General features: G+C 39.4%; 1 protein-coding gene across 3 annotated transcripts; it reads right to left on the reverse strand.

Moving 5' to 3' along the window:
• Positions 1-3,580: 3,580 nt before the first annotated feature.
• Positions 3,581-23,554, reverse strand: TTLL1 (TTL family tubulin polyglutamylase complex subunit L1). Of its 3 annotated transcripts, none has more exons than XM_054218351.1 (10): positions 23,464-23,554; positions 18,307-18,439; positions 16,313-16,521; positions 14,350-14,530; positions 13,131-13,265; positions 12,854-12,962; positions 9,447-9,590; positions 7,578-7,664; positions 6,303-6,466; positions 3,581-4,772 (listed from the first exon to the last, which is right to left on the reverse strand). In XM_054218351.1, the coding sequence occupies exons 2-10, from the start codon at positions 18,417-18,419 to the stop codon at positions 4,643-4,645; spliced, it is 1,272 nt and encodes a 423-aa protein (XP_054074326.1). In that variant the 5' UTR covers positions 18,420-18,439; positions 23,464-23,554; the 3' UTR covers positions 3,581-4,642. The 3 variants fall into 3 exon arrangements, with proteins under 3 accessions (XP_054074326.1, XP_054074316.1, XP_054074336.1); XM_054218341.1 differs by lacking the exon at positions 23,464-23,554 and adding an exon at positions 23,300-23,413; XM_054218361.1 differs by lacking the exons at positions 18,307-18,439; positions 23,464-23,554 and adding an exon at positions 17,114-17,153.
• Positions 23,555-24,374: the final 820 nt, after the last annotated feature.

The following is a 24,374-nucleotide window of genomic DNA, read 5'->3' on the forward strand; positions in this document are numbered from 1 at the left end:
TCTGCCTGGCAAGTTACTACGCTAGCCAAAGTCAGAACTTTTGACAACTGTTATTTCTGATTTATTTTGTTCCACTGAAAGGCAAAACAGTTTCTTTATCCTACAGTTAAATACATGTGGAGGATGATTGGCCCAGGGCCATGGTTAGTTACTCAGAACTAAGAGCTTGTCTGCTTGCAGTCACTCAGATTTAAGCCTGCTTAAGCCCTCTCAGTCAGAGGTAAAAGAGTCTTTAACGTTTTGGAGAATTAGGCTCGGGCAAAACAAGCTACCTTACCTTTGAATGAGAGCATCCACACAAGGTTTAACATCTTTTATTATACATGTTAGCATCGCACCTTTAATCAGTTCGGCCTTAACTCCTATCGTAGACAAAATGGTGCACCCATCTCTCTAATCACCTCAGTTCCAGCTGATAGCAGGGCACGCCCCCGGCTGTTATCAGTTTATACACCACTTTGTACCACTAGTTCTATCCTACTACTGCAATAGATTTAGTTAAGGACGCAGGAGTGAAAGGTTTAAGATTTTACCCCTGAGTAGGCAATTAAAGTTTTCATTTCGTTTCTCTTCCTCCTTACCAGACATTCACCTTTATCGTTCAAGGCCATGTACAAACAAGCATCTCACACGGCGATATCCATGTACTACCCTCCTCCCCCTCCCCTAGAACTGTAAGCTACGACTGCTTTTGTTTCGTTGCCATCCTCCTGTTTCAGAGTCTGCGACAAGCTGCTTCATGCACAGAGCAAACTCTCATTCCAGCTAACACTGAACATGACCCTTTGCTTATTCAAATTCTGTCAAAGAAGCATTGTATTTTTCAACAGGTCTTACACAGAAAAAAATTGATATTACATAGCAATGGATGTTCCTAATTTTGAGTTTCTCAAGAACATTTCTCTTATGTATATGAGGCTTCAAGTTCTTTGTAGAAAAGAAAAGGTTTTGGGAAGTTGGTTTGTTACTGATAATCAGAAAGCCAATCTTAGTCATCTAGAATTTCATGTTATTTCAGTTTTGTTCCTTAAAACTCCCTTTGCATACGTAGGTTTTTCATGTATTAGAAGCAAAAATAACTTCAAACTTTAACCTCTGCAAAAAGCCTGTTGGAAAAGGAAATGAGGAGAAAGCAGTCTGATGTATCTAAAACACTGATCTATCGTTTTTAAAAAGAAAGCAGAATGGTATCAGGAAGAGAGGGTCACTGTATCTACAGCCTCTTTGACTTCTTGCTCTTTAAAGACGAACATTGCATTACAGAATTCATGTTTGGGTCAGCAGGATAAATTACTAGCAATACATTGGTTGGAGATCTAACTATGTAAAATGTGAAATCAACATTTGAAATCTAAATTCTAGTTCTGAGATTAAGTACTACATAACCAAAGATTCCTATTGAAGCTTTTTTCTTTTTTCCCCCCACCAATTAGTTATACTTTAGTGTTTTGATTTTGAGGTAGTAATGATAAGTTAGTAGATATTATACAGAGATATTTCATTGAGATATTACATCCTCAAGTGTTTGAAATATACTTTCCCAATGCTACAGAGGCCAAAGAGAAGGATTTGCTTGTTCCAAATTCATAGCTCTGCAACAAAAATATTTTCCATACAAAATACTGCTCTCCAAATACTATATGTGAATGAAATATATCTGCTACACACTGGGACAGAAATCCTTATTCTTTGAAAGCAATAGTAAGACTTTCTCTGATCTAACATGGTGACAATTTTTCAGAAGTCAGGACTGGAAGACGTGCATTATTATACTGAGTAATAAGAGTGCAAGCTCAAATGAGTTGACCCTTTCCAAGCCATTAGAGAACGCCCAAACAATTAAAACATTCAATCTTAGTAGTATTACAGGTAATGCCATTCCAATTCTGTCTTGTCAACGCGTTCTGCAGGCCCTGATTCAATTCACTGCCTACCTGAGAAGACACCGTTGCCAACACAGAGCACCACCTACAAACAAGTTTGGAAGAACAAAACTATTTAGACGCAACCATCAGTTTTGCTTCATGGTGAAATTATAGCTAAAAGTGGCCCCTGAATTAAGTCTCCAAGGCCTTCTACAGCAATAAAGCCTAAAAACCCAGGTGTGGTTTTGCTTTTACAATAAGCCTTCACAAAAGGGACACCGAAAGTCACTGCAGCTCAGATATGTTATGACTTCCAGATACAACAGTGGGAAGTTGACTTTTTTTACCAGCATCTGCATTTCTCACTATACCTCTTCCCTATAAAGTCCCACCAGTGTAGGCTGCATGAACAGGGAAGAAGCTAAAGGGAAGAAGTAATCATTCCATTGTAGCCATCCTTGCTAGTGCTGCTGTTATGACAGAACAAGACTACAATAACCTCCTTTGTCCAAGCTAATAAAGAAATGAATTATAAGCAGTGGAAACTAAAGTGAGAGAAAGCTGCATTTTTCTTCTGTCCAAGTATCCTTGTTGTGTTACCTCTCTAAGGAATATAGCCATACTACAAAATACTATTTACTACAGTCTCACAGTTCCTAAGGCTGACGCTACTTCCTACTTTACCCCCAACAGGCAGCTGGGGGTAAAGCCGGAAACATCTGCCCACTAAATATCACATCATTACAACAACCCTTAATATCTGACCACACATCTACCTAAGAGTAGCACAGGTATCAAGGTTCAAGTATACAAGCAAGACTCACACTTCAAAACTGAAAAAAAAACAACCAACCACCAACGAACCAAACACAAAACCCCAGCCCCAACAACTATGAGACCTGGAATTTAGAGGAGCTTTGCTATGCTGCGGTAATCATCTTTTCTTAGCCTTATTTCAAGAGCCAACTTGAATGTGCTTTTCTAGAGGCCAGTGAGAAGATTCAAGTCTCATGACCAGAGAATCAGTTGGATTTTGGTCTTTATTTTAATGGAATATACAAGATTAACCAAGATGAGGATTACACTTGGGAGTGACTCATTCAGTCTACGTACTTCATTCTTTACTTCAAGGATGAATCCCAGATCACGTGTAAGGATATTGGTCAGCCCAGCCCACATCTGCCCTCCCTTGGGAGCCCAAAACTGCTCTTGCCGGATTCTGTTCAGACTGAGAGTCATCAGCACCAACTGTCCCAAAGGCCGCAGTTTGTGACCAGCTGCCCTCTTCTAGAAGGACCTTCAAAAGCAGGAAAAGGACTGACATTTTCTGTGGTGCAGGTGATCTGTTTTACGCTTTCAAGAAACTCTAAACTTTTGGGAGAGGTTAAAGTTCACTTTGCATGCACTTTTAGTGGCCTGCCACATAGGAGGGCAAAGCACGTAACCCGCTGTGGCAGGCAGACTGAGTATCACTGCAGTAGTGGCATCCAGATTAGAGTGTATTATGGTTACATAGACATTTGCAACTCTCAGCCTCCTTCATCTTTCTCTCCCTTCATCTTCTTTCTCACAATACTCCATCATCCAAAAAAAAAAAAAAAAAACCATAAAAAGGGAGGAGGGGGAAGGAGAATAAAGACGACCAAAACTACACATCGACATTTATAAATAACCGCCCAATAACTGGTGGAAATGCAAGTGGAAGCAACAGCCAATCACAGACCCAACTAGTTTATTTATATGCTATGCTGTTAGAAGACTGAAATACCTATTTTTAACTTTTGCTCTATACATTTTGGTAGGTAATCATCACAACTTTTGTAATAATCAGAGCTACCAGAAATAGCTTACCACGTGCAACAATATTTTTGTTATAGTGCACAAAAAATATACAAAAATATACAGATAATGTACTTCCTATATACATACATAAATACTCAAAGAGATTCTGGTGCAAATAAGGATTTATCATCAGCTTCAAGCAACAAGATTTATTACAGTATGTAGTTGTTCTGTCTGTTTTTCCACAGACATGCATTATCTTGAAATAAAAATGGCTAATGAAATAATGCATCAAAATACCATTTGAAACACTCCCTTCAGTCCAAGAATATTTCTACCTTTAAAGAGTTAGCAGCTCAAAGCACTTAAACGAAATTAAAAAAACCCCAAACCCTCAGCGTATAAAGAGCTGCTTTTCTACTTCTTAATACTGGTTATAAATCATTAGCTGCATTAACTGACAATAGCCTCAACTCCATGCATTGCTATTTCTTCTAGTTGCTCTTCTTTTACTAGCAAGAATCTGAACAATCATTGTGACAATATTAACACTCACCACTACAACACTTTTACAGAATCCACAGCTCATTTATTATAGGGGCTTAGGGATAGGCTACTATAGGAAATAAATAACATCCACAACAGCAAGGCATTTCTTTCAGAAAGCATATTTTGAGTTGTCATCTTTATAAAGAAAGTATAAAGTTGTCATCTTTATAAATAATCATTACTGAGAGAACATTAGTTTATGCAAAGTATATGTATATAAAATAATTATATATACATATTATATATATTATTGTAATAATCATCAAGTCAGTGTATGTCTAGTACAGTTCCTGGTTTTAGACTGTTTATTTCACTTCTTTTCAAAGGCTGTATTGCCCTCTTTTAATATTTCCCACATGCAACGCAGCAAAATAGAGGAATATGTTCAAAACTGCATTTTTGTTCATGATGTCTTCCTACCAAGAGTGCAGCTGTTTGTTCTGTTATCACTTCCAGGTGGTTAGTACAGGCTTTCCTGAATCTCTTGCACGATTTCCTTTTACTCCACTGGACTGGCCAGAACGACTTCGCAAGTCACGATCAGGCCCATCACTTTGCGCCATCTCTTCATCATATCTGAAAACAAGATAACCCATTCAATGCCTTGTCCTGCTATTCACTACACGAACAAGAGTGGGTCCTCTATATTCTATTTTGCTTAACATCTAGCACTGGAATTTAATATAAGCTGTTCTACACACAGGTTTACACATGCATAGTTTGATATGCAGCTATTATTCAAGGAAGTATACTACCATATGATATGACAATACAGACCAACTGAAATACTTTCAGCTACTTTTTGAAAGAAACAAATCATCTGGCAGCTTTGGTTGAACTCCTGAGTTTGTGAAATGTTATGCTTGTGAAATTTCACATGTACTTCTGTATTTCTCCTCACTACGTAGGTCTGTGGTTAAGCAGGAACATAAGACTGCTGGCAGTTTTAATAAAGTCTTAAGCTATTGCTTCAAACAGCGGCTTGTTAGCTGCAGTGCTAAAAAACTCCACTGTTGCATCGGAGAGCGAGTAGGGAAACAATGAGGTGAACAGTGTGCTTAAATTAAATGCATTTGATGACATATATTTTGTAACACTTAACCACAGTGACAAGTAGTTATTTAAATATCTAAGCCCATTATGGCCTCAGATAACCTTAGTATATACTTACCCCTCAGCCGCCATGCAAATTCCAAGCAGAAGTTGGCTATAGATGCATAAAGACAATACTACAATATTTTGTAGAACAGTCATAATATACCCTTAGTTACACTATTGTATAGGTATTCACAGCTATCATGTATATAACATTCATTAAAACTTAACTGATAGTTCATCCAACACAAATATAGTTAACTGTCTTTACTAGAATATAGAAAGAGTACTTAAGATCAGTGTGAACTAGTGGATCAGCTACATACATAACCACATTCCTGACATATTGAACAATTGCACCACTAGTGCTAGAGAACCTGTCTGAACATTTTCTCAAAAGATATGAGAAACTGTATCATCAATATGGTATTTAAATCAGCATTCCTCTGTATAAGACCAATAAATCCTAGATAAGTCCTTCAGACACTCCAATGTAAAGAACTCTGTCTCCTTCATTTCTCTCTTTGTAATACAGATTGGGGAATTTAAAAAATACCTAAAAAACTAATTTTTATTATATCCATGAAATGCAGGAGTCAAGTGGCATCATTTCTATGAACTGAGAGAAAATTTGTATCAAATAGCTATTATATCTATTTAACTACCATCTATATATTACATTCAATACAATTAAAGTTCTACACATGTAGAAGACAAACACTCTCTTTGCCTTTATCCCTCAAATCCAGCTGCTGGAAGCTCAGAAGGTGCAGGCAGGGGCCTACCAAGCAAGTAACATTCCCTCTGGAGATGAGGTGAGGTAACCCTGCTTTAGTGCACGTCCACCTCCCACGTTGCTATCGCAGCACCAAAAAAATGAAGTGGCACTTTGTGCCCATTTTTCACATTAGAATGAAGTTCACTTTATCTCTGTCGTCTACATTGCACATCAAAAAAGTGAGGTGACTGAAAAACATTTGCATATATATAGAGAACACTGATAAAACTTACAAGACTTCATAATTCCCAAGAACCTCTTTTGGTGGAGATTTATTCCATTTACAGTCTGGAATTTCCCCATTAGGCACAGCAATGTTAAGTGTGTCATTAATAAGATTATACTTCAAGATGCGATCATTAGCAGTACTGGAAGTAAGAGAAGGGGAAGCATTAACCTACAAAAGAAAAAAAAAATGTCAGCATCAATTTTTTGAGTGTTATATAGTTCTCCAAACAGCATGTGTCATGACTATATGTACTATGTGGGAAACTAAGACTCAGCGTCTCAAAGCACATCTTTCAGTTCCTCAGATACTAGAAGGAATCCCCCACTGGGCATTTTTCTTTTTACTTAAAAACAAAAGCATCACACCACTAAGTGTCTGCCTTGTCAGCCTGAAGATTTTTGTTGAGACTAGATTCGCCAGGGTTAATCGACAAGACATAGATTTCAGGGCTTACACTTTGCCTGGTTCACTCCAACAGCTGTTATATACAGGAATCTGTGGGTTTCTTCTAGGTAAACAACTTTTATTTATGTTCTTAATCTGAGTTCTCCCCTGTTAAACTGTGAGCTGGAGAAACACATACGTCATCTCTAGTCAAAGCACTACATTGCATCTTGTTTTAATTAAAACTGGGCTTCATTTAACATCTCTCTTGTGTTCCACATTTATTATGGAGAAGTGGTATCAGAACAATAAACAGGTTTTTTTATATTTTTTTTTATAAAGTCCATTTACCTTTGATCTTTCACTTCCAATTAGATTGAGAAGGAAGAGGGCTGTTTATAATTTATTTTGAACTTACAGATCCAAAGTTAATACACTACAGAGAAATCTACGTGAAAAAAAAGCCTTCCAAATATCCCAATTATCCTTTGTGTGCCCCTTTTCTATCCTCTCAAGTTGCAACATTAAGGCCATGACAGCATTTAAGTTTGATGTTACGCCCAAGCCAACGCCAATCTTCCAGCTACTGATACAGTATCTAATAGGGCTGCTAACATTCAGGCTGCCTCTGAAGTCCAATTGTATGGACGCACTGGATTTAAAAGACAAAACAGAAAGCCACAAACAAATAGAAACACGAAACAAACAGGAAACAAAAGCATATCCTAGCTGGGTCATCACATGGCCCATTTTACTTTCCAGCATTTTTCTTAATCCACTTACCTGAGGAACAAAAGATATTGTTTCAAAAGAGGAAAGACTACAGTGACATCTACTTAGTTTTATTCTGTGAAATGAGAAGGAAGCTTCGTTCCTGTATTTTTTGTATCTTTACCTCAATTAGCCATGGTTTAAGCTTGTCATCAATGATAATGTCATATCCATAGCACTCAAAGCAGTGTTTATCATTATTCATAACAGGCTAATTAAAAAAAAAAAAAAGAAGAGACAACAATATTAAAATCAACAATTCAATAAGTAACCTAATTACACACTTCGTTTGCTAGAAACCACATGCAATTACATTATGAATCTTCTACAACAGTTTTCAGCATTGTAATTCTAATAAAAGCTTGCTAACTACTAAGTTCAGGATTGCCTCTTTTTTCCAAGCTGTACTGTAAGTAAATATTTCAATATTAATGATTGCATTAATGCCAACTACTAAGCTACATTACTTTTACATTATGTTTCTAGCGTGAAAATAAAAGTGGTTTCATATTTTGCAAAAGTAATAGCAATATTTAAAGCCTGCACACATCAGGAGAAATCAGGAAGTTATAAAATTTACATAACATAGCTTCACATAATCATGAAATCTTTAAACTTCAGAAAAGGAGACTTATTCAAATACATTTCTTTAACTATACTCTGTAACTATGCAGACATTTGTGGTCAAAAAATTACCAGATACATTTTAAAATTATAATTAGCCTAAATCAACTATGATCCCAAAAGCCAAGAGAGACCAAGGACCAAGTTGTGCTGAGATGCACATCCTCTAGAGAATCAGTAGTTTTCCAGTATCTGCTAAACATTTGCAGTATGCATGGTAAGACTTTTCTTCTATGCAAATCTCACCAGATCTTTTAAAGAAACCTTTGTAACAGATTAGTGCGATGATTTCCCCTAGACTAATAATGAAAGCTTTTCAGTTCTTCAGGGAGTGAAAGGGGGAAGGAAGAACGAGCATCTCTCACTGCATTTGCCATTGTCAGAAAGACAGAGGACCAAAGCGTTGCATGGTCAGTAATTCTCAACACTTTCTCCTCTCTTTTAAGGTTCTGCTAACATTTGTATTAAATCCTTTTTCTTCTCATCTGGTTTCAAATTTGATTGCACATCAGAGGCTGAGTTGAGCTATCCTTCCCCATCTCCCACTCATCCGCACTTCACGACCTTGCCCCTCTTTCTCCTGCTGATTCTGGTGTTCATATGGTCCTTCAGTGAGGTGATTCGGCTTATTACATTGGCAGAACACTAAGATAGTAATTGTCAGTTGGGTGAGCGAGCTGATTCAGCTCATGACGGAGCCAGGACCAACCCAAAAGAGATGACACGACCATGCACTTGGGAATAGGACAGTCCTTGGCATCAGTGAGCTCTTCAGTTACCCCAGCTGACCCACAGGGTGATACCTGCTCTGTAAGGGACTCATGGGATATTACCCAAACACTAGAAAGTCACTCAAGCATAGGATTGGTTGCTACTTTTCTTTGCCTTTTTTTTTTAAATATGAGGTTGTGATAAGTATGTGACTCGTGTATAAAAGCGGTGAAAGTAAGTTATGTAACTCTGCTGAACTAATAGCCTTACATTTTCTTTGATAAATTGTCCTCCAGAGCTATTTTTTCTTTGACACATTTGTTATTGCTGAAATGACGTCACGCAACTTGGCAGAGCTTAATTCTATTCACAAGGGCAGTATCAAGTCATATTAAATAGTTCACAGAGCCCTCAAGGAAAGACATGCCCAGAGAGCACACCCAAGATGCACAGACAGCTCACCCACCCACCCAAGATTCAAGTTCACTCAGCTCAGTGAAATCGAGAGATAACAGAATTGCAGAAATCAGCATCAACGCCATCACTCAAACAGCAGGAAACAGATTTTAGGGGTTTTGATGGCAAACTCGCTTTCATGGTTACCAGAAGCCTGTGGCCGTAATGCTATCGCTGGCAGCATTCCAGGAACGGTACTCACTGCAACAGCCTTCAGTGACTGCACAATTATCCAGTGAATTTCATCAAATAATTTGTTTGTGACTTCCTTTCCACGGGTGCTCTCCAGATACAGTCGTAAGTTACTCACTGTCCACTTGCCTCCATGGATATGATTGTAATCATCCTGAAGAGTTAAGAAGTTAATTCAGCTTAAGATTTTGAAGTTGTTCAGCAGTTTTGTTTCATTCACACAAAAAAATCCCACTTATACTTACATGCAAGTATTGCTCTAGAAACAAGCTCAGCAAGTTGCTTTTACTCTACTTTACAGCTTTATGAAGACTTCTGTTTTACTTTGAACTGCCCACTATATAAACAACTGTCTTTATTATAGCTGTATATGTTTATATCACACATTGCAAATCAAGTAATAAATCTTTCTCAGAAGAAAAAAAACAACTCTACTTTGACAGTTTTATAGTAAAACATAATTTATGATTGGGAAATACAAGTTTTAAAACGTGAAAGGAAAGAGTTGAACTTTTTCCTCCTCTGGGGATAAGGGAGAAGTAATTAAGTCAGCAATAGACAAATTTAACTGAAGTTAGCTGTTTTAAAATGCAGCACTTGAAAGCGCTTGTCTGTGTTTATTCATTTAAAATGCGATTTGTCTGTTTCCCAAAAGGCAGACACTGTGTCTTCTTAATGGTGATACTGACAACAGTTACATTCAAGAGGACAGTGAGTTTATTTTTAAAGGTTTATTTTTCAGGTAATTCAGTATTTTGATATAGAAAAAACACTAAGTGCTACTGAAACAGATCAGGGGAAAAAAGGAGGTTACCTTATATTTGTCTTTTCAGAGGTTATCAAGGCTCTGCTCTATATTCTCTTTAAATGGAAAGACAAAAGCAAACTGAGGGTATTCTTACTGATGTAAAGACACACATCCGGACCACAAATAACTCTCAGAATAAATGTTTTGTCCCTCTATAAAGGTTCTCCTCAGAGCATTTCTAAGAATTAATGATTGTATGCACACTAAATTATAAAACACAGAATGCACAGAGCAGAAAAAAGTTGTCAGAGGAATGAAATCTCTTGTCCTCTAAGACAAGGTCAGAGAAGCCTCTATCTATTTTTAGGCTTTTTCTACAGCTCCCCCCTTAGTAAATTTGGAAAACTGGACTGTACAAATAAAGATCTGAAACACTGTTCTCAGGACTTGCTGCATGGAAAAAATGTCTTGAGATCAGATTCCAGCAAGGGAACAGAGATCAAAGTTTCAACCCTTTTTGCATTTCAGAACAAGTACTCAAATCAAAATAGATTGCAACTGGGTAGAAAAGCTTTACACAATCATAGCTGTTTTTAAAAAAAAAATAAAACAAAGTAGAATATTGCAGGTTACTTAGAAGATCACTAACTTAAAATAATTAAGTAGAAGAATTACTGTTGTTTTGTTTGTATTACACATGCAGTGAATAATGACTTAGAACTGTCTTGTCCAGCACAAACATTGCAATGTATACTGACTTACCCCCCTTCCTTCATTTTCTCCTTTCCCTCTCCCTGATATTGAATTGTACGCTTTTCCAATTAGGGATGCTTTCCCATGAGCTTGTAGGGCTCAAACACAATGTAACTCTATGGTTCACATAGAGGTTACAGTAGAGATTAACAGCTAGAACTTAAAGAGTTTTTCCAGACGTCATCGTAATTTTGACAAATCACTTGACAGTTCAAATTAGGTTCTTGTTCTAAAACTCTATAGCCTAAGTGCCTCCAAAGTTACAAGACACCTTTAAAACGGAAGGGTAGATAGGATGGACATAGTGGCTCTACATTAAACTTTTCTCACTTCTTTCTGCAAACCTCAACAGGTATTAGCAGTTCAGAATTTCTAAAAAGTTTTTCAAATACTCTAGTAATGACTCCACATCTTTAAGCTATTATTTCTGTTGTCCTTTCTTCTCTCAAAGTGACCTCACCGCTACTTTCACTTCTACTTTTATTTGGGAGAAATCTTGAAGGCCATTCTTTAACTGGTAGAGAAGATGAAAGGGTGCGTAATAGTGGGATAGGCAACATATCACGTGCCTCGCTTGTTCACTGCTACTGGCAACTGCACCGTGATTTATGTTTTAAGTTGTATGAGATCTGCTTTCAACACAACTAATTCTCAGTCTGCCCTGTCAAACAATAATGTGTTTGAAGCACTTCGCAAATCAGCACCTGAGCAAGAAAATATTTGTCGTGCTGAAAAATGCCATATTTTGACACTTCCCTGGTTTATAACTACCGCCATAAGTGATATTTATAATTCACATTGTTGTTACAGGAATACCCAGATAAAAACAGTTCTGCTATGTTGCACATCTTACAGAACAAAAAGAGACAAGGCACATTTAGCAAGGTTGCAATTTAAGATACACTATATGTATCTTGCATGTGGATACACATATGAATATATATATGCATAAGTGTATGCGTATGCATATGTACACACACATTTTCCATACTCTTAAAATAAAACCTATGAAATTAGGAAGTGCGACAATAGAGCTTTAATTACTGTAACAGAGGCATGGTTTATAAATCACAGACTTCCGCTAAAAATGCAGAAGGGACAGTCATCATCATCAAGTGGATTCCCTGAAGAAACAAGGCTTGTGCAGTGACAGTGTATGCCCAGCTGTTCATGTCACCCCTGACCCACTAGCCTTTCCTCCTACTGGCGAATTTCAGCCTATTTTGACACAGGGAAGTGCTGTCAAAGCTATCAGGTTTCCACATGTTTTATGAATATCAATGGCAAATTATAGGACAGAACTGTTCTGCAGGCAGAGCTCCATCTTTGTCCATTCAAGAGGAAGCCACCATCTGGCCAGGCAGCAAACATTTATCTCCAAGCTCACAACTGCACATTCCCTTTCTTACCTAGAGAAGGAAGCTGGGGGCGGGGGGCAAACCTAGGAAGAAGCTGGAAAGTACTGTGATGAATAAGTACTAGAAATAGGAAACCTGAATTAACTGCATGGGAGAGAGAGAGAGGGAAGGGGAGATCAGGAAGGCGATATTGAAGTGTTATTATAAAATACAAATCCACAGGAACCAGGCTTCATTAATTCCACTGCTCACAGAATCAACTGCTAAGTGAGCATATTAGCATTTAAATGACAGGAGACTAGAAAAAAAACCACCCTGCTTTTAACTACTGCAAGTCAATACTGAGATATCACAGTCTATTCCAGAGCTGCAACTTGTTATCTTGCATACTTTTCATCTGCAGTCTTCTGAAATTTATTTGTAAGTTCAAGATGAAGTATTTTAATTGCAAGATGATGAAGAATATGACAAATAAACTTTTTTATTCCAAGTTTTTTGGGACAATGTAAGAAAATCAGTCTTGCTACAAAAGAGCACCTAGGAACTCAGTACACTTACCCCATGTTTCTGAATGGCAACATTTGTAAGATGTACAAACATGTTATCCAATTCACTTGTACTTGGTGTATATTTTACTGTGCAAAACCGGCAAAATCCAAGTTTATACCTTAAATGCAAAAAGTCATTAAAATGTGTTAAACCCCAATAAGAAATAAGGAAAAGAGCATCCTAGGATACCATGTACATGTTAAACTTCTTTGTGCAATGCGTGCAACACTATTTTGACTACATTAAACATTCTCTCAAAACAAAATACAAATATATACAATCTTACATGTAACATCTCAGTGGACGATACGTAGATACTAAAACATATAGACGAAGATCAAATTTCTTTCCACCAATAAGTAATGGATTGTTGATGTAAAGAGAAATCACATAGGCTTCTTTGGAAGACTGAGATACAAACCTGAAAAATACAAACCATGTTTCAGAATGTAACAATTGCAATGACACAATCTGCTAAGTCTCTTTCCTCTTTAGAAGCAGTCTGTAAATTTTGGATTGACAGAAATCTTGCACCTTTTGCCAAGATAATGTATAAAGTTGTAGTGGTTAGTAATACACACTTGGCATCAGGCATTACATACTAAAAAAAGTTAAAAATACTAAACACATGACCAAGATCAATGAACCATTTAAACTCAGTTTTGAAGTAAACAGGGTAGCCGACCGAACTATTCAGAATGCCGCTCTACCAGCCAGTCTTTTCCTAGGAGAGCATTTAGAGCTTGGCATGGTTCAGACAAGCAAAGAGTATGTATGACATTACATTCATTAGTTAAGGTCTTATACTCCTAGAATATTTGTATTTATGCTTAATGTGCAATTGCAAACCACTGTGAAAAGCTAAGATAACTTTCAGACTGTGACATTCTTCAGATTCCAGGTCAAATGGAGGGGGGAAGACTCACGTGATATTCGGCCAGTCGCTTTATAGCAGGAAAAAAATTAACATTAGTTGTGTGATCAAAACTTTCAGTAGACAGAGAAAAACATAGATTGCTAACCTGTTTCATCCATTTGAAAGTAGATCACCACCATGAGGTGTATCATTTTGTGCTCCAAACAGATAGTGTATTTATTTCATATAAATGCTTTGTACTAATTTAAAAAGTGATTTAATATATATTAAATAAAATAATTATTGAGATTGCTTAGGGAAAGATTTTTCTCTTGCTTCCTGTTATTTAATAATATGAAACAGAACAATTTATTTTTGTGCAATTTTTCCCCCAACAACACTGAAAATATTTGTATAAAGAATAGTTAATTGAACCGTTCTTTGTACCTCCTTATACCAAAACAAGTCGTATTAAAATCTGCTTGAAGGAGGAAGTCAGATAACAACTGAGATTAAATGCAAAACTAACTATATAATGACAAAGCAATAATAACGAAGTACTTTTCCCATGCATCAGATAATTAGCATGTTGATGAAGTTCACCTGATTATAGAAAGTACAATAAAGGGTTTGCATTTTAAGAACTTACGAAGATGTTTTGCTATCTCGAGACCATTTTTTAATTTGGGAGAGTTTATTGATTAGAAATATTCCTTTTCCTTGAGCTTTGCCACAAGGTTTCATAATCCAAGTGCTGGAGGGATTTTTTCTGAATTCTTCAACAAAGAGATTATAATCGGCAGGAAGCATAAAAGTAACAGGAACAAAATCTGAGTTAAGGGAAAAAAAAAAAAGGTGCACAATTAAGGACACTGTATCTGGTAAGGCTATTGACAAATACAGACTAAAAAAAATTTCAGTCTTTTCAGTTTTCCAGCCTGGCATGATCCACCTTCATTAAGACTCATGTTGCTTTTTACCTCATTTAAATTCTGGTTGTAGTTTTTACTTAAACAAACAGTTGCAAAATATTGCATGCTGCTAACTTCAGATTAATAGATTTTAATTCATGAGTCAAGTTTCTTCTTGTGTTTATATGCTTTGAAATTAGAGTATTACATACAATTCCAACTTAACTATCAAATCTTCTCAATTTCTTACGTCATCTTTTACCATTCCACCAACGATTATCATTCTCTGCACATGCAAAATGTGGGTCATCTTTATTTCCATGTAACTCCCATTAGTCATTCTTATTTGCTCCACAGTCAGTATTACCATGCTTACTGAAATCTAAAGAAAAGCATGTCTCGCTTTTTGCTGTCAGATTATCCTTACATCCATCCATACAGGACTGCTTTTTTTCTTACATGGATGAATCGTTTCACTTTCCCAAGATGTAAATCCACTCAACATACCCCTGTCTCTGTTTTACTCCAGTGCTTTCTGGCCTCCAAAACAACTTTACCCTCCTCATTCCTGATCTATAGCTGGTTTGGTTTTGGTTTGGGGTTTGTTTTTTTTTTTGGTGGGGTTTTGAGGTTTGGGTTTTTTTTATTTTCTAGCAGTCATTACTTGTTCTCCAACTTCCCCCAAATTTCTCCTCCGAAGAGTTTGTTCGTTCAGTTCTGTATAGAGCTTTTCTGCAAAAGTTTAACATAGCTTTTGCTCCAGTAAAAGATTTTCAGATAATGTTCTTTCACTTTTGAACTGAAGAAACTCCAACTTGTCTCATATGAAGTTCCAAAGCCCTTTGGTTTCACCACTAATCTTATTGCAAAGTACCTTAATCCCACAATTTTCCCTCTTCAACACAATTTAAAACAACACCAACAAAAACCCAACCAACCAAGACCTCCCCCAGATTCCTCCCTGCAAACACAAAAAGCCTGGTTGCACACCTATTTCTGTACCCTTACATTCAAAAATAATAATTTCATTATCACTTCATCCAATGTTGCTTCGGTTAATGTTGCACTGTTAAATTTAGTCTTCTTTAAGGACCTTACTACTTACAAAACTAAGTCTAAATACAACTTCCATGCATACAAACTGGGTTTGTTCTCCTCCTTGAATACTGCTGAATACTAGCAAGTACACAGTGGAAGAATTGGGCCTTAGTGCTGTGGTAACAGAAATGTTCAATCTTTTATTCCTGCTTTGTCTCTAATTTCAATGAAGATCCCAATCGAGTGGCATCCCCTCTATTCCTCTCAATTTGTAAAATATTAGCCATTATCCTTCAAAGCAAGGTTTGTGAAAAGCTTTGAAAATACAGTATTTCATGTGAAATATTCACTGCTACTATTTTTATCGCTTTCCCTATTCTTGTGTTTCCCTATGCTCTAATGACAGATTTGAGGGGAGGGAAAAAGAGGAGAAGACAGAGAGAGAAGGTTATTAGGTTTGCTATTAGGTTTGCAGAATGCAGCAAATAATTTTAGGACAAAGTGCACTTTATTTAATTGACAGGGACAGAGCATTTAAAGATAGTCACTTTAATGTTCTAACACTTCAGAGGTTCAGTGCCGTATGCACAGAAAAGCTAGCTCAGTTCCAGGTTATTGACCACGCGGGAAAAAAGATTAATGCTTACAACGAGAACCACATACCCAAATAAATATATTTCCCATTTTCATCCTTTTCTGCAAGAGGACTTCCTTCTTTCTCAAGTTCTTTTCTGTAGCGCTTGATATTCTTTACCATCAAATCTTTTCTGGTCAGTTCATAGTGGTTTGGGAAATGATTGACAATTTGGTCATCAGAGAGGCGGTAACCAGTTTCCACACTGAAAACATTTCTGATTGTTTGTACACTCATCCTGAAAGCAAAGACAGATACCAAATGATTTTTACCAAGAAACACAATTCAGGAGGACAAAATTGAAATTATATTGTTACATTAATTTCATCTTTTCTCCATCTCATTTCTCTTTATAGTATAATATTTTGCTGCACCGACAATCCAACATATCCCGAACTTCTATTAGAAAAACCAATGAAATCCTGCCAGAGGGTTTATTGATCCCTCTACTACTACTGAAATTGGCACAGAAATTGAGGAAAGGAAGATGAAAACTTGGTCCTACTGGACTCCGGCTTGTGGACAGTCAGGTCAACCCCCAGCAGGGCCTAAAAATGACTGATGCACTCTCTGGAAATTCAGCTTTCCTCTTAAAAAAAAGCCACAAAAATAACTTCCTAGTGACTACCTTGCTACTCCAATTGCAAAGGACTTCAAGCATATGAACTGAAAACAGTGATTCAGAGATCTTGCTAAAAACACTTGTAAACACGAGATCAGAGGGCTGCAGTGACAAAGTCATCAAATCAGTTATCTACTTCATTTTTCACAGAAGATAAGAGCACGAGAAGATAAGAGATACGAAGAATTTTCTGTATTAGATGTCTCACATTGGAAATTTAGCAATATTTCCTGAATGCCATCAATCCGCTACGTTATCATTTCAGGAAGAAAAAAAACACAACCCTAAATCAAAACAAAACAACCAGTCACACAACAGTTTCCATGAGTGCCCTGTTCCCCCACTCCCCCCTAACCGCATTCCAAAAGCATGAGCAGATTACTAGATTCCTACCCATTTAAATAAGTGGTTCACAAAGGGTACATTTGGCAGCACAAACTGCCATTCTGTCTTATTTGAAAGGGACAATATAAATTGTTTGGTTTACTTAAACAGTATTGTTTCTGCCAATTAAAAGATTACTGCATTCTAGGACAGCACTTTACAGTCTTATATTAGAAAAATGCCAAATAAGAAGCTAGATTATTTATTGTCCTCCTTTCACCATTATCTTGATTTAATTTCACATTCACTCTCAGTATTGAAACGCCAAATAATTAGTCTGCATATAAATCATTACCATGAAGGAGAAGGAAAGTACAGTTCTCAAGGCCTTTATTACAGGAGCCTGGACTCTGGTAACAGGGCAAGCCCCTGTCACACTTATAAAAGAATATTTTATCATATATTGGAACTGTGTACTCTGGGATTATTTTGCTTATGTTGTGTAGCCAGAAAATTTTGGGAAAAGATACATTCAAAGATTCCCCTCAGGCCACAAATGCCCTCCAACAGTAAATGAAAAATCCTGCTTACTGCATAAAAAAAAAAAATCAAATAAAATCAGGTATCACATTTCAAAACAAAAAACACTGAGCACAGCCTTTGCCCTGGACTTTTTACAATTGGTATTCCCAGAAGTAATTGATATCTTGCTAGGTCAGTGACTTTCCACACCTTGACAAAAAAAACCCTTGGCAAACTAATGATACACGAGATCAGTAGCATAGGAATGGATTCGTGCAGATGGGACCTTCTGCCCTGCGGAACACAAATGACTTCAGCAGGTCTGCACAGATACAGGAATGTACCAATGCAAATCTGAACAGAAGACCAGCAACAGCATAAGACATTACAGAAGCAATAAAACAACATTACACTCTTAGCAGCACTGCAGTAAATCAGTGACAATTTCTGCATCTTTCTTTTTTCAGTATGCACTTTAATATATTATTAATGGTATTAACATAAGATGGTAAAATGCTTCACAAATTTAGAAATTGTTATTTTTAATGTACTTACCAATAAAAATTCCAGTCTTCATTTTCTGCCACCTGAATCCAGCCTCTTTTTTCAAAGTTGTTTATCAGAACAGACTTTTCTATGTCAGTTACCCATTTCACTTTTCCTGCCATTATTCTAAAGCAGAATCAACCTGTTAGCAAAGAAAAGTTTAAAGATGTGAAGTTGAAAACAGGGGAGAATACAAACAAAGAAAGTGAGAAAAAAGTGGCATCTAGAAAGCACTTTAATGTAAGTAAAATAGAAGTAGTAAATTAATTTAAAAATCAAGGAAAATAACATTTTAGGTTCAGACTGAAACCCTGCATTTGTCAACTGGACAACTAGAAACAAGGACACTACTTACAAGGACCTTTCACACTCCCCAGCCAATCCATCTTTCATGAATGGGCACATAACTCATGTCTCCCCCTAAATACACTAATGACAGAAATCGCTATTGTACACTTACTGGGTAATGTTTACAGAACCAAGCACAGAGCACAGACATTTTATTATTTCTAACCAAGAATTAGATGCATATAAGTTTTTGCTTTGTTTTGAAGTAGGAGAGTTCACATGGATCACTTAGTGACTGTAGAAGAAAAGTAAACGATTCCAAGAGAAATCACTTACATGCTCTATCACGAATTAGGATTTGCTATACTGCGAGGAAAGGAACCAAAGTAAAATTACCAACTTTATGTTTTCTTCTCTGTATTTCATGCAGCCATGATTGTGCTTTTTGCTCCAGCTGGAGGGGATATGGATAAACCAATACCACTAAATCCTTGACAGCAGGATTTCCCCAAACCTAAGGAACAGTGCTTATAAGCTGCATTTCAACTCATGACACCTAGGTGTCACTTTCTGCATTAGATCTCTCATTTGTCCAGATCAGCCTTTTCTGTTAGGATCAGGTGATCATTCTGGCTGGAAGGGATCTCCAAGAGGTCTCTTGTCCAGCCTCCCACTCAATGCAGCGTTAGCTATGAGGTCAGGCCAGGTTGCTCAGAGCTTTATCCAGCCACATTTTGAAAAACTCCAAAGATTTACGGATTCTCTGGGCGTCCTGTCTCACCGCTTGACTGGCCACATGGGGAAGGGTTTATTGCCATATATTTTTCCACATATTCTGAACCTCTCTTCTTTCAGCTTATACCTGTTGTCTCTCATCTTTCCACCCTTCACCATGCTAAGGAACCTGGGTGTATCTTTTTGATAGCTTCCTCGTAGGTACAGGCAGGCTGCTTTTAGGTGGCCCTAGAACCACCTCTTCTCCAGGCTGAAGAAACACAGTTGCCCCAGCTTCTCCTCACCAGACAAATGCTTCAGCCCACTGCCCATCTTGGTAACCCTCCGCTCGACTCACTCCAGTTCATTGATGTCTGTCTTGTTCTGGGAGGCTCAAGTGTATTGGGTTTGTGTGTCAAGGTTTTGGTAGCAGGAGGGCTATAGGGATGGCTTCTGTGAGAAGCTATTAGAAGCTTCCCCCGTGTCCGATGGAGGCAGTGCCAGCTGGCTCCAAGATGTACCCACCGCCAGCCAAGGCTGGGCCCACCAGTGACAGTGGTAGTGCCGATCTGACTACTGAAACGATGCTCTTCCCCCTCAAACCAGGACGTCCTTCATGCATACATAGTCTAGAGTCAAAACCTACAATCCAGCTGATGTGGACAGAACACTATATTTTATAAAATGAACAACATATTTACCCCATCTCTCAGTGGTGAAGCCCAGCCTCCCAGGATCTAGGCCTGATTAAAACTATTAAGCAAGCTAACATATTCATAAGCAAATGATAATAACTGATAAGGCCGGGGGTAGACAGCTCTCATAAGCAGTTTCAATATTGCTGTTTACTCTTTCTGCAGTTCATTCCACAAATTAGTTTTACAATTGCAGCCTAATGAATTTTCCTAGTTTCACAAAAATCAACCACAGAGAAGTGCTGATTCAGAAGAAAATCTCTTTGAGACAAAAGCAGATTCTTTGGCACATACCTCTCTCCCAAGAACAAAAACCACCATGCAAGGGAGTGGGAGACACACACACATAACACCATCTACTGCTCCCTCTACATATACTTTTCCATTAAAAAGTCAATTAAAACTTCAAATTATCTTTACTAATGTAGTACTGTAACTAATGCAAGTAAGTAATGAATGTAGTTAATACAATTTCTGCAATATTGGACTGGAATTCAAGGGGTCAGTTTCTGGAATTCAGTTTCTAGGACTAGATATGGAGATGCACATCTGCTAGCAAGCTAACACCCCTATGGTTTCACTCTTCCTGGGAGGCATAGCCCATTACATAGCGCTCCCACTTTTTCCTTCCTAGACTATTTAAACTCCACAGGGCAGAAATGTTTACTACTAGACTTCCGTTTCAAAGAGTTTTAGACACACTTATTTTTATTCACATTGATAAAACAAGTTGAAATCAAGCTTAAATAGACAGATAGAAATGAGTATACACAGGCCCAGGGTCTTTTTTGTCTGTGCTTATGCCGTACCTAGTTCTACAAGGTTGTGATCTTTCTCTGGGCCTTCCAAATACTACAAAACAAAAATAAATGAAACAAAGGGATTCATTTATTTGTACTGAAGTATGTATGATTCACAATCAGTGACTCATCAGTACCACACACTATCTTGTTGTGGTTTTAAAAGTTCAGGAATTAGTCAGCTTGGAATAGAATTGCCCCTTCAAAAGGAAATGCGCTAAATGCTACGATGCGTTAACCAAACACAACATAAAATTTTCAAGAAGCCTTAAAATGTGTCCCCCACATATCCAAACTACCCTATTAGGTTTACCAACATCCAACACCAATGCTATACACAGAGCTGTACACACCTGTGTCTCTGTCACACGACTCCCTGATCTTGCTCCCTACTTTGCAAGTGTCTCACTCCAGCATCCTTAGTACATAAGCTACAAGTACCCTCAGGGCTTGCTCTTCCAGAAACGCTGCCTCAGACAAATGTAGCTGCCTGCTCCTCTGTCTTTATAGCAGCACATAGCTGCCGCCTCGCAAAGATTAAGAGATCTGGTGTACTGCCACAAGCAGGGCTAGCTTGCCAACACTTCTAACACTGAAACCTCATTTCTACCCTGGGATGCAACAGCTGTCACAGCATCCATTCTGTAGGATTCTTTAGGAAGAGATTTCAACGCATGCTACACATCCTATAGCAAGGAACCCTGAATGTACTGAACCAGCAAGCAGATTTTGTGGTAGCAGGTGGGTCTGCTCCATGATTCACTGGGCTCCCAGAGACTGCACTGTTTGACTTCAGAAGCCAGAGACAATTCAACAGAAGATCCACCCACAAGGCGGCAAGTTAAAATTAAACCAAAGCTAAAAATTGAAGATAACTTCTACTACAAATAAAAATTACAAGAGTTTCATTATTTTCCTGTTCTGGGAACTTTAGGCTTTATAAAGCTATTCCACTACAAGAGGATTAAAAGGATAGTATTACAACAGCGGACTGAAAATTAGTCCTTGGTTTATGTGGACCGTTTGATCATCTCAGATGCTGTTTAACTGGCCTGTAAATAAAATCTGCTGATTTTGTGTAATTTGATTACTGAAGCCCACAAACAAGGAGTCACAATAAATAATATAAGTTGTACCAAAAACTTCCTTATTTTCAATAATATAATTTTAATACAATACAATTTTCCACAGGAATCCTCTAATCTGCAACTAGGTATTCTAGATAACCTCATGAGATTGCACGAGATAACCACGCATTCAAACTTATGGTCAGCTGAGATACACAGCTTCAGTAAGCATCAAAGAAGAGCTGTATAACATGGCCTTAACCCGCATATAGGAGGGTAACGGTACAGTAAGTCAAATCCTTCTCAGAGCACCAGACCTCCTACCCAGAAGACAGGAAGCATATAGTATAAGCACAGCAGGCCTGACACTTCCCCAAAACACTGCCTTTCCTGGTCATGGCAACAGCACTTTAAGGAAGCCTGGCAGAAGCCAGACCCAAGGCGAGGCTCTCTTGCCCCAGCACGTGACTGGAATAAATTCATAAGGTGATAGCGAGACCCAAAACCATCCCAGTCATCGCTCTTCCCGGGATTTACTGCCACTAGGGAAGCTACTCGCACTGATCACAGATCATCTTTTCATGCTGCAAATTAAGCGTATGCAAGCAGGGTCGGCGACTGCATGGGGACAAGCATTCACAGAATCACAGAATGGTTTGGGTTGGAAGGAACCTTAAAGACTATCTAGTTCCAACTCCCCTGCCATGGGCAGGGACACCTGCCACTGGACCAGGTTGCTCAAAAGCTCCATCCAGCCTGGCCTTGAACACTTCCAGGGATGCAGCATCCTCAGCTTCCCTGGGCAACCTGTTCCAGTGCCTCACTACCCTTACCATAAAGAATTTCCTCCTGATGTCCAATCTAAATCTACCTTCTTTCAGTTTGAGGCCATTGCCCCGTGTCCTGTCATTACACTCCCTGATAAAGAGTCCCTCCCCATCCTTCCTTTAGGTACTGGAAGGCTGCTATAGGGTCTCCTCCGAGCCTTCTCTTCTGATCTAGCGAGCTCTATTTGCTTCTAACAACTGAAAACATTAATTGTGGTTCATTGTTAAGTTTATCATTGGAAAATCCAGTTCGGATGATGCAATTGTGCCATCACAGGAGACTGGGAGGGCCTGCCAGAGCCAGTCCTAATATGTTAGGGATAAAAAGAAGCTGAAGAATGAAGCCGCCGGGTCACTGGACCATCGGAACTGGGGAGCCCGGGGAAGCAGACCACCAAATGCCCCAGAAGCAGACACGTGCACACCACACACACTCCCGCAGGGAACCGCAGCGGAGGCAGCCGGGCTCGGGCCTCCACCAACGCCTCACCCGTGACGGGTCTTGTCGCGACAGCGGCACGAAGAGGCTGAATCTGCCTGGCTTCTCTCCCGCCCCTCCCTGGCACCCTCCGAGAGCGGGCCCGCACGGGGAACCTGGGCCAAACGATTACCTTCCCCCTCCACCTCCCAGGAAGGGTCGCGATCCCACAGGGATCTTCAGCTGTCGCGACAATCGCGGGGAGGGAGGAGAGGAAGCCGAGCGCCTCCTCCGACGGCGGAGGGCGGCTGCAGCCCGCACCGTGCGTGTGTGTGGGAGGACCCAACCCGCGCTCACCTGCCGGCGGGAGGGAGGGGTGGCCGCCGCTCCCCTCACGGCCCGCCGTCCCCGCCGGCCGCTCCCATCGCCCCCCCTCGGCCGCCGCCAGCCCCCGCTTGACCCCGCCCCTTCCGGCGCCGCTCCTTAGCAACCGCGACGCGCTGGGGGCGGGACTTCCGGAGGGGCAGTGGCGGTGGGGGCGCGGTTGCCAAGGAGACGCACAGCGGCCCCGCCCCGCGAGCGCGAGGGGCTGCGCAGGCCGGGGCGGCCGGCGGCCATTTTGTCTGCGGGACGGGCTGGGCTTCGGTGTCTTTTTGCTGCCCAGGGCTGGCAGCCACGTCAGGGCAAACCCTCGGTATCCGCCCTACGAGGGAGGAGAGGGGCAGAGGGTGCCAGCCGAGGCCGGGGCGCGGCGCAGGCCCCAAAGGAAGGGAAGGGGCACATTCCTTTTGGGGCCTGTGGCAGACCCTGGCCTTGCGTGCTGTTTTCCATAACCCTCTGAATACTGTGAGCCTGACAGGAGGGCCCTGAAACCTCCCCGACCCTCGCACAGTCATCCACTGTATGTGGGGCCGTTTTGATCTTAAGGTGCTGTGGCCTGGGCCTGCCTGATGGTCAGAAAAAAGTCCCTGATAAACATCTGATGATGAGTAAACGAACGTTTGTGGAAGGTCATAGCATGACAAAACATGCGTCGATGTTCCCAGAATCCCTAAAAAAACCCAGGTCACTCGGATGCCAAAGCACAAGTCCCTGTTGGAGTGCATCAAGTGCTAACAGGTTCATCACCATACAGCTGCCGGAATATCTTTTTATGTATCGATAGTCTTCTCAGGAAGTGTGTAAATTTCCCCCAAAATGACTAAGAAATATAATTCACAGTGAAAACTGGGTGAGAGAAATACTACGTAGTATTGGCATTATATATA

This window comes from Rissa tridactyla, chromosome 1 (assembly GCF_028500815.1).
Source record: "Rissa tridactyla isolate bRisTri1 chromosome 1, bRisTri1.patW.cur.20221130, whole genome shotgun sequence".
NCBI classification, from domain to species: Eukaryota; Metazoa; Chordata; class Aves; order Charadriiformes; family Laridae; genus Rissa; species Rissa tridactyla.